This window comes from Erigeron canadensis, chromosome 1, assembly GCF_010389155.1.
Source record: "Erigeron canadensis isolate Cc75 chromosome 1, C_canadensis_v1, whole genome shotgun sequence".
NCBI classification, from domain to species: domain Eukaryota; kingdom Viridiplantae; phylum Streptophyta; class Magnoliopsida; order Asterales; family Asteraceae; genus Erigeron; species Erigeron canadensis.
This window is the reverse complement of record NC_057761.1, coordinates 52,254,585-52,265,152: the sequence shown is the minus strand read 5'-3', so window position 1 is coordinate 52,265,152 and position 10,568 is coordinate 52,254,585. Positions and strand designations below refer to the sequence as shown.

Here is a 10,568-nt window from a genome sequence, read left to right as displayed (position 1 = left end):
GAGGGATGCAAGGAGCATACAACATTTTGTATCCAAATTGTTGAGACAATTACCTCATTGAAATGCGAGTCACATTACAAGTTTAATTCGAAAGATAGATGAAACATACAAACAAAAGCATCGAACAAATGACAATGTTGGAATTTGTTGCAGTAACTATGATTTTGGTAGAAACGAGAAGCAACATCCATATAGCAAAAGAAAAAAAATGTGGGTTTTGTCAAACAACGAATGATAGCCTTCTGGTCTTCTCGATATTCGTGAGAGAATTTTAATTTAAAAGGAAATACGAGATCATATGTATGGAGAAATGAAATGTAAGTTTTCGATGCATAAAAATACTACTGTATGTATGATTTTTCTTTCTGTTTTGACATATATATTCCCTTGGCCTATATATTTTGGTAAAATATTTTCTCTTTGGTAAATTCCATAAAGCGATTGCCATGAGAGCTCCTGCTGACCACTTCTTCAAGTTCATTCCCGTATCTCATCATAACAACTCCCGTCTGCAGGTCACTCTCTTTCTCCCTCTCTCTAAGCACTTGTACATTTGCGTTAACCACTTGTACCTTTACAGTTACTGGCTGCTTTATACTAGTATATACTCGTATTCAACATTTGAACAGTATGTAGGAATAAACCAGCTATTTATGAATTACTAGCAGTTTTATCTGTTAATTCTTACACTAAATATTACACCATTACATTATACCCCGATTGCAAATAAAAATTTAAAACAATTTTCAATGTTAATGTGGTGTTGACAATGATAATAATCTGATTATATTATATGAGTGTGTTTCTCCTACCACAGTTTGAGCTTTGTTTGGCTACCAAAAAATTTAATTAGTTGCTTATGGTTTTTTTGAGCTCCAAAATCATAAGTTACTTGAAGTAGTTTTTGGCATCTAAGTTAAGCTTTGAAAAAACTAAATTGCCTATTCCTCCTACTGAAAATACTCGTAATATATTTGTTCTTTTGATGTACTATATATAGCTAGTTATTGAAAATACTTTTGATGTACATTAAACTCACCTACACATTGCACATTATGAATGTATTCGCGACCCTAAATTATGCGTGCATATGTTGTTGTAGTCCATACCAAAGTCATTCAGAAAATATTTAAAAGCTGGAAGGAAAAACAAAATTGCCATATTAAAAAGGAGGAATCAGAGATGGGCGGTGAAGATTGTTGATGATTGGGTGTTTGGAGAAGGTTGGGATAAATTCACCAAAGATAACGGTGTGAAAGATTTTGATATTGTGGTTTTTAGGCATGAAGGAGATATGGTTTTTGACACCATGGTTTTTGACAGTAGCTGGTGTGAAAGAGAATATTCAACTGATTTAGTTACAAAATCTTCTCGGACATGTAAGCTTGACTCTAGTTTTGAGTGGATTCTGCCTTATTCAGTTAAACAATCTATATAAAAGTTTAATGTTTATAAATGTATTCAACTTTAGCTCAAAAGTCTTTTAGTATATGTATCCAGCTTAGAACGTTTCTATAAGTCTTTTAGTGTATGCATCCAACTTAGAACGTTTCTATTACATGTATTCAACTTTCAAAGATTACCATTCTATGTATCCAGTCGTATTTTTAAGTGACAACTTTTATTGACTCAATGTGACAACATAGATAGATAGCACCTCAAAAGAAGTACCTATAGATGGATACAGTTACAATATTTGAAAGTTGGAGACAACCAATAGAAACATTCAAAGTTGGATCCTTGGATAAATACAATCGACTTTGGACTAAAGTAGAATATGTTTATAAAGCACTTAACCCTTATACAAATTGCATTAAGGTTCGACTTTGTATTAAGTACTAATAATTGTATCCATGAGTTTGTAGCATTGAAGAAGATCCATAGAGCAAATAATGTCTACTACTCAAAAAAATCTCTCCTCAAGGCTAAAAAAATAACGAAGCCTGATCAAAGTCATCATCCTTACTTTGTCGGCACATTGAAGCAATATGGACGCAACTTAAACAAGTGGCTGGTAATATAAATAGTAATATATAAGGACATTGTTTTATTCTGTTCATTTGTATTAAGAATAGTAGAAATATATAATTTTTTCTATCTCTTCATTTAGTATGTTCCTAAGATATTCGCATTAGAAAATGGATTAAGTAATGGAGAAATGATCCTAAAAGATGTGGAATATGAAGGCTCGTGGACAGTTAATCTAAGAAGCCACTCAGGCAGGAACTTCTGTATTCAACGTGGATTAAGTGAATTTTGTACTGCAATCGGTCTGGAGGCAGGAGATAGTTTCCGGTTTGAGCTCATTCAGAAAGAGGAAAAGCCTGTTGCCATTGTTTCAAGTATGAATATTGGAGAAACTGCAAGAAAATGCACGGATCTGTTGAATTTCTGTATTCAACGGAAAAAAGTGAATAGACTTGCATTGCATTTTCTTACAGTTTGGCCTCGAATTATGATTCTCATTGAATTATATTACCTATAAACATAACAGGAACTTGTTTCTTTTGTGTAATTTGTGTATTTCCTAATAAAATTATATAAATATCAGGATTACCAAAGGTGGCTCTCAGTAATCCGTATTTCAGGTCCACTGTCACTGCATATAGTATCAAGCGAACTTCTCTGGTAATTCCTTGTAGATATTGTAGCTGTTATGGCCATATGAAATTATCAGTTGTAATCCTATGTTTACTTCCATGTTTTGCAGAACATTCCTTTAAGTTTTGCAAGATCAAATAGGTTGGACAAAAAAAACTGTGAAATGGTTGTGATGGATGGAAAGCAAAGGCTGTGGCCGACAAAACTCTGTAGACCGGGAGATCATGTCTGTATAAGAGAGTTGCGGGATATGCTGGTTGCAAATGGATTAAAGGAAGGAGACGAGATCTTATTAGAACTTATCAAGAATGAGGATAATCCTCTAATGAAGTTACACGGTAGACTCTCCATCTTTCTGATCTGTTTCTATTTTTTAGCTGCTTTGGATTCGGGAAAAGCAGGTTGCCATTATACTCGTGTTTCTTTAGAATTGAATTTTTAAATGATTTCTAAAAGTAGTATTTATTAATCTCAGACTTATCGGAAGTTTCCCCAAATGGGAAACGTGTTCAATCTATATTTCAAGCAATCCCAAGTCGTCAACGTGTCCCAAATCCACCACCCAATCTTTGTTTCAAGTCTACTGCTACTGCACATAGTATCGAGTACTACCATGTGGTAATTCAGTTTACATATTTCAGCTCTTATAACCATACACGATTGTTAAATGTACCGTCGTATTTTTCAGTGTCGTGAAATGGTGCAGAGAGTTCAAAAAAATTCTAATGTTTTGCAGAGAGTTCCATTACGTTTCGCAAGAGCAAATGGTTTGTTTGGTAGAAACTGTGAAATGGTGGTTATAGACGAAAAGCAAAGGCTTTGGCCAACCAGACTTTGCTGTCATGACACTCATGTATATATTAGAGGAATCCGGGATATGTGGGTTGCAAATGGTATTAAGAAAGGGGATGAGTTCTTTCTTAAACTTGTTGACAATGTGCAGAGGCCTCAAATGACTTTGCAGAGTAATCTCTCTTTTACACTTCCCATTTTTATGGGTTTTTTATTCTTAAATCATGTCGTGTTTTCATTTCATGTAATAAAATGAATTTTTCTAAAGTTATAATCAATGCTTGTTTAGGCAAACGACTTGATAATGGAAGTTACTCTTATACCATTTGCAAAATTCATCTTTTTCTTAAAAACAAATAGATTAACTTGATAAAGTAATCTTTTAGCTAATAATCCATTTAAATACATATGAGTCATTGGAGTGAGCTTTATCTCTTTAATCTACATATTTAGAACTTAGATTTAGATACGAGGATCTTTTGAAGGACTAAGGTTTACATTGTCGCAATTAGCCTGTGTCTGTTTTATCTTTTATAAAGATCATTCTTTACTATCTTCGATGGGCTACTAAATTTGTAATCACGTCTATATGTTTTACTTGATACAGTATGCCAACAAGGGGTTCGAGAAGACGCAGAGTGATTGTTGTATGTAATGGAATTAACATGAGATTTCGCCATAAGTTTGTCCAATTGTTTATCTGATCTGTCCTTGGACAAGGTCGAAAATATGGTTCATTTGTATTTGATTATGGTGGGTGTAATGAGATGGTAAACAAAAAGGATGGAGCAAGAAAAATGAAATCGATATCTTGTTTGGTATTACCATTTGAAAAATATGAAGGTGAATGATTCATTGTTTGGTCGTTTAAAGAGATGGATATCAGTTTTATTACTAGTTACCAGTGTTGTGAAACTCGGCAGTCGAGTCGCATCGTGTACCAGTTGACTGACGATATGGGTTTGTCATACTCGGTCTGAAAATCGATCAGGGTTTCAGACTCGGGTTAACTTGGTCAAAACTCGGCTGTATAGTTTAAGAATCGGCTGTATCAGTCAAGACTCTGCTGTATCGGATTAGGTCAACCAAAGTCAAACTTTTTTTTTTAAAGCTTTTATTAATTATGTTATTGTTTCTAGACAATTATGTTTAAGTTGAAAAATCATGTTATGTTTAAGATTGAAGTTTTATATATATATATATATATATATATATATACGAGCATGGTACCCGCGCAATGCGGCGGTGGTAGGGAAGACAATCTGGTGGTGGCGTTGATAGGGTTTTACTTTGCTAGAGACGAAAATGGTTGAAGGGCATAGTTGGTATATCACGTGAGAGGGTGCTTAGCAAGAAGATTATTTAAGGGCATTTTTGTCTTATCAGGTTCTTAATTAAGTTAAGGGAGAAATCTAGTTTGCTTTATAAGGTATTATAGATATATTTTTTTTTATATATAATTTTAAAACTTATTATTTTATACATAAAAAACTCATCTATTCACCAATTCGATCTCGATTCCTGAGTTTCGCAATTTTGCTACTTACTAGTATATACATATTTACCCCATCGATTATTATAATCGATTATCTTGTTTAGGATGACCATAGAATTCAATTTGAGCAAAGTCACACACCAAATTTATAAAACTAGGAGTGTGTGCGTGTAATGTACAAAAGCTGAATGTGTTTTATAATTACACATGTGGGTTGAAAACTGAAAATGATAAGGGTAGATGTTTGTGATATTTGTGTACGATAAAGGGAAAGTCATAATGATATTATGCTATATAATTAATTTTTTAATTGATTTTTTAAACATTTATTATTGGTATGTTGACTTTAGTAGTATATTATTGTAGATTTTAGACTCGTGTTTAACAATGGATACGAGATTTATACATTTAAGTCATAAAAGCTTATAACTTTGAAGATATACAGTTGTAAGTGTTGTATTTTGAAAGTTATACTACGATAATCATAGGTTCGTCACTGTTATTATTAACCGAGACATATTGATGGAATTGTTTGTCATAATCATTCCATAAGGCATATGCTATGGTAATTTCTCTATTGTAGAATATTATGAAACTAGTTGTACACATAATGAGATATTATTATGAAAGATAATTAAGAATTAAAATATAAACATACTTGTGATCCTGCATTTAACATTAAATTATATGTATTTGATTATGATGTAGGCCCATAACACTCATAGGTTTATTTTTAATCACCTGTCATATGATAATTAGATAATAATTAGAATTGTTTGTATTTTCTTTGATAACAATTAGGACTATTGATTTGAGTGGCAACTGTAACTTTAAATATTAGTACGCAAAACTAATAAGAATTCTCCCAATGTGATGGATAAAAATAAATATAAATTAAACATTCAGGGCTAAAAAGTGTAAATTATTAATGCAAAACAAAAAAGTGTAAATTAATGAGACTTTTTTTACAAATTAATATAATAATATATTTGTATAATGATTATTATGATTATTAATTTGTTAATTAATTTAAATGATGACATAAGCGATAATCCATTTGATAAAATTAAGTGATTTGATTGATCAATAAGTCATTAATTCAACAGATTAATTTTTTGTTCTATATAATTTGATTTTGTGTTAAATGGTTAATTTATATTTTTATAAAACAAATGATGTATCATTTTGCCATCATTTGTATCCATTTGTTTATACAATAACACCATAAGAGAAAATCTATTGGAAAAAAAAATTTTTTAGTTAAGATTTGAATTCATAACCTCTCAATTATTAAAGTAATTAGTTTTTATGTTGTGTTTACAAAATATATTTTGTATTTTTAAAATAAATTTTGCAAATTTATAATTACATTTTGAAAAAACATGTATATATACGCTTCTTTAAAATTACGTTTTCATAATAGATAATCAATTTTTAATACAAATACTTTTCATACTTTTCCAATATTGATTTTAAGTTTCAACATTTACTTTTCCAAAATATCTCCCCTATTTATTCTATATTTACCTTAAATAACTATAATACCATTTATCTCTCTTCAAATCTCAACCAATGTTTTTTACTCTCCTCTATAAATTACAAGTATTTTATTTTTCTAATTCATTCAAAATCTTTTATTTTAAAAACCGCACATCGATAAATTATAAAAATTATATGGGTGTTCTTAAAATATTATGTTCTATCATTAGAGTGGTCATTCGATATACTTTCGACGAATTTTTAAATCCGATGGCGAAGTCTTTATGGCTAAGGGTGGAGCCTTTAGATCACTCCACCACCGCCGCCGCCGCCATTAAATCACCAACCTACCATCACCTCCATCATTGACGCAACACACGAATACCGTTCTTGTTTATGTTTTACAAATGTAAACATTCACTTCTAAACGTAATCCTACCATTCCTTTTGTTTTATTTATTTATTTATTTTTGTTCTTTTTGGTAAGGCATCATAAATTGTTTTTATAAACCTTAAAATAAAGATTTGTTTTTTCAGTGGAAAAATTGATAATTAACGCTGTAAATATTCATATAAGCCGGATCGTAAAATTAAAACAATTGTGATTGTGATTTGTGAAGTGAGTGTGGGTATCTCCGGACGCAGGGTGTAATCTCTCTTTCTTCTTCTTCTACGTATATTATCAATCAATGGCGGCTGCGGGATCTCAATTACTAGTCTTACTGTCATTAATTCCATGCCTTTTATCATTCGCAATCGCATCTCCGTACGTTTCTTCCCTAATCACCGATTAGGTCATTTTTTTTTCTTTCAATTTTTGCTTCATTATTGCATCTGATTAATCAATTCTTGTATTGTTAATATTGTTTATGTTCATCTCAATATAAGATCTTCTGATTATGTGTATTAATTTCATCTTTGATATGTGAAAATCAATGGACCCTTTTTGTTTTGGACTCAAAATAACTTTTCCCTGTGTGTGTGATACTTAATCCATGTCCCTTATTCATCATTGATTTAAATGATTGTTGTATGCACGTAGGTAATATGTTTATCGAGGCCCTCTATGTGTAGAAATTAACCTTTAAGATAGCCACATATTCATGTTAACCAGTGATGATGTTTTTCTGGACCGGTTTGTTTCTGAAAGAGTGAGTCTGTACAAATTTAGCCAAAATACCTGACTGTGAATAAAGCGGAGTTATCCAACAACCATAACCATCTCCAGTTGTCCAAGCCACCTGTAGAACGAGTTGGATCACGTAGTACATAAGAAAAGGGACATCAGTTCGATAGGAATCCATAGTCCATACCCAATTATTCTCCCAATTCACATTTACTAGTACCCATTTCAAGAGTGAAGAGACTAGGGAAAAGTTCCTTTCATCTACAACCCACTTGACACCGTATCATCCCAAAATTTTATTATATCGAATTCCCGACTCTTCAACATTGTGTTGCAGATCCTTTTTTTAGGGTAATCTACTTATTTTTACGTAGTTCAACTCTCTCTTTTGATTTTTCTTGTACTTATTATTACTTCTAACCAGTGTTTTGTGTTTTCATAACTAGTTGTATTTCCAAAATTGCTTTCCCCCTGTTTCTTGTTACAATGATTTCATGCAACACCCGAAATTTTGTCTGGACTGGGGATTGGAAAGTGCTCAGCTGATGCAGTTTATGAAATTTCATTTACATCTCATGTTTATCGAGTGTCACAAATCATTGCATATGGCATGAAGTAATTAAATCCATTACCGCTATGAAGGAAGTTATTAGAATGTGGGGGACCAATCGGATTATCTAACAATGGTGATATGGCCGAGTTTCTGAAATAAATAATACAGGCTCACAAGTCATGCTGGAAGTGTGGACATTAGTCAACAAGTTGGTACTATGAATGGTGATTGGGAAAACTTTATTAAATGCTTGGCTCGTCATAGCTCTACCCAACATGCATAATTCTTCTAAGTGTTCACTGTTACACACATATATAAGTTCTAGACTCTGACTAGTATTAAATTGGTTCACAATTGAATAACAGTCTTTGGACTTTGGATCTCTACTGCTTATACATATCATCTCGAGAATAAGTTTGTTAGTTTGTTCTATTTGATTCAGGTGTTTTGGTTTCTCTTCATTAACATATTTTCTTTTTGCTTGTTGCTTTATAGAAATGGAGGAGCATATGATATTAATGGTCGAGTTAAATTTCCTGGTATGGAACTTTCTGCAAAGAAAATTCATCTTTATCTTGCTTCTGTTTGAGTTTTTTTATTATCTCATTTTGCTGTTTTCTGAATTCTGATATCTATTTCAAAATTTTTATTTGAATTTGACATTTCAGGTTTCAGTGCAAAGGGCTTTGGTCTACCGATAAAGTCTACCAACACCAAAGTCATATTGAATGGCGGTCAGCAAGTTACCTTTCTAAAGCCTGATGGTTACTTCTCATTGTATCCTACCAACTAACTTTTCCATCCTTTCCTCTGATTTTCAATTTAAGAACATTGTCATATATTAGTTACTGGAAAAAGTTAATTTGACTGAGCCATACAGCAAGTAGGGCGTAATTGATGTTTAGGGCTTAGTTATCACTCCACTAGTTTATTTTAATCACTTCTGAACTTCCTTAATAATACCTCAAAAGCCACAATGTGCCTGCTGGAACCCACCTTATTGAAGTTGATGCCATTGGTTATTTGTTTTCACCGGTCAGTTTACATTATGCCCCTTTTGTCTATAAAATTATATTTACCTCCATTTATTAATGCTTTCATTTTAAACCAGGTACGTGTAGATGTGAGTGCCAGGAACCCTGGTAAGGTGCAGGCTGCACTGACAGAGACCCGAAGAGGTTTGAATGAGCTTGTTTTGGAGCCTTTGAGAGAAGAACAATATTATGAGGTCAATATTTTTACGTGTCTTAGTACTTTCTGTAATCTAATACCTCTTTTTATAAGTAAAGATTTTGTATGGTACTCAATTGGTTGAGTTTTTCTGTCATGGATTCAGATCAGAGAACCTTTTAACATAATGTCTCTTGTGAAAAGTCCAATGGGTCTCATGATTGGATTTATGGTGGTGGTGGTGTTCTTGATGCCCAAATTAGTTGAGAACATGGGTAAGCATTCTATGTCTGTACTACTCTTTGAGCTCTCATCACCCGAGAAGATGTGTCTAATTTAGTTTTTTTTTTTTTACATTTGAGTATTTAAAATGTAAATTTTTTATGTATTATGGTTTTAGTAAAGTTTTACTATAAAGTTAGTGCTGCATTAGTTGAAGTTTGTAAGCTAATAAGTAAATCATAAACAATGCTACACTTGTAACATCGTTAGGAGCTCTGGGTTAATTATCATTTATTCGTTTCCTTAATTCCTTGGATAAATTGTTAATACTCTGTTTGGTTGCATTGAGAACAGATCCAGAAGAAATTAGGAAAGCGCAAGAAGAAATGAGGAACCAGGGGGTTCCATCTATAGCAAACTTGATGCCTGGAGCTGGAAGGAGCAATTAGATATCAACATATCCATCTGCTTGTTGCTATTCGTTCAAATTTGACGGTCCTGAGTTTTATTTCTGATCATGTATATGTATCGGGATTACAAGACTAGAATGGGGCCAACACACAACAGTTATGTTTTATGTAGGATTTGCTTAGGTTGATCATGGCGTTTTTGTACACTTCACTTCATGCACTTTAGTTTTATTGAAGTTTATATGTTTGATCTTAATGCAGAACATTAATGTGTTTTCTTAATATAATTGTAATCATGGTAAAGAGACTTTTTTTTTTTGGAATTTTAATAAAATTAGGGTTTTATGGTAAAGAGACTTTATTACATGTTTTTTGTTGTTGTACTACTCAAAAGTATGGGTCTGGGTTACATGATGTGTACAATGTTTTGCAGACACAGAACATGCAGTTTACCTGCAAAAGGCTATATCATCATGTATTCATATTTTTACTCGTCTAGACAAATGCATTTTAAAGTTGCACCTGCTTTTATGTTACGGTTGGCAACAAATGGTATTCTGGCAACGCAATGGGGTCGACCGTAAGGAATGGTAGTGGTCAAGAATTATTTTTTTGGCATCATGAGTTCATGACTGGTTTTAATTATAAGTATAAATCTAATAGTATATGTTAAAATGAGTTAGTATTTGTCAAAATATAAATAGTTTGATGTAACGAATG

General features: G+C 32.3%; 2 protein-coding genes across 3 annotated transcripts; both read left to right on the top strand.

Annotated features, from left to right (window-relative positions):
- Nucleotides 1-226: 226 nt before the first annotated feature.
- On the top strand, nucleotides 227-4,536 carry LOC122582270 (B3 domain-containing protein REM17-like). Of its 2 annotated transcripts, XM_043754645.1 has the most exons (10): nucleotides 246-317; nucleotides 439-515; nucleotides 1,103-1,379; nucleotides 1,866-2,014; nucleotides 2,111-2,342; nucleotides 2,552-2,628; nucleotides 2,711-2,939; nucleotides 3,077-3,219; nucleotides 3,338-3,566; nucleotides 4,001-4,536. In XM_043754645.1, the coding sequence occupies exons 1-10, from the start codon at nucleotides 299-301 to the stop codon at nucleotides 4,033-4,035; spliced, it is 1,467 nt and encodes a 488-aa protein (XP_043610580.1). In that variant the 5' UTR covers nucleotides 246-298; the 3' UTR covers nucleotides 4,036-4,536. The 2 variants fall into 2 exon arrangements, with proteins under 2 accessions (XP_043610585.1, XP_043610580.1); XM_043754650.1 differs by lacking the exon at nucleotides 3,338-3,566 and having other exon boundaries at nucleotides 227-317.
- A 2,413-nt stretch (nucleotides 4,537-6,949) lies between these two features.
- On the top strand, nucleotides 6,950-10,151 carry LOC122609343 (ER membrane protein complex subunit 7 homolog). The gene is made up of 7 exons (XM_043782398.1): nucleotides 6,950-7,133; nucleotides 8,542-8,585; nucleotides 8,715-8,823; nucleotides 9,018-9,081; nucleotides 9,158-9,274; nucleotides 9,383-9,491; nucleotides 9,793-10,151. Exons 1-7 carry the CDS (start codon nucleotides 7,057-7,059, stop codon nucleotides 9,885-9,887), a joined length of 615 nt encoding a protein of 204 aa, XP_043638333.1. The 5' UTR covers nucleotides 6,950-7,056; the 3' UTR covers nucleotides 9,888-10,151.
- The last annotated feature ends 417 nt before the right edge of the window (nucleotides 10,152-10,568 follow it).

What these genes read in the sequence shown, in the direction of transcription:
- LOC122582270 (XM_043754645.1), top strand. An exon ending in GCAACTTAAACAAGTGGCTG is followed by an intron (nt 2,015 to 2,110) that starts GTAATATAAATA and finishes CTCTTCATTTAG; the next exon opens with TATGTTCCTAAGATATTCGC. An exon ending in GTATCAAGCGAACTTCTCTG is followed by an intron (nt 2,629 to 2,710) that starts GTAATTCCTTGT and finishes CATGTTTTGCAG; the next exon opens with AACATTCCTTTAAGTTTTGC.
- LOC122609343 (XM_043782398.1), top strand. Translation starts at nt 7,057, where the DNA reads ATGGCGGCTGCGGGATCTCAATTACTAGTCTTACTGTCATTAATTCCA. An exon ending in CCTGATGGTTACTTCTCATT is followed by an intron (nt 8,824 to 9,017) that starts GTATCCTACCAA and finishes ATACCTCAAAAG; the next exon opens with CCACAATGTGCCTGCTGGAA. An exon ending in CAAATTAGTTGAGAACATGG is followed by an intron (nt 9,492 to 9,792) that starts GTAAGCATTCTA and finishes CATTGAGAACAG; the next exon opens with ATCCAGAAGAAATTAGGAAA.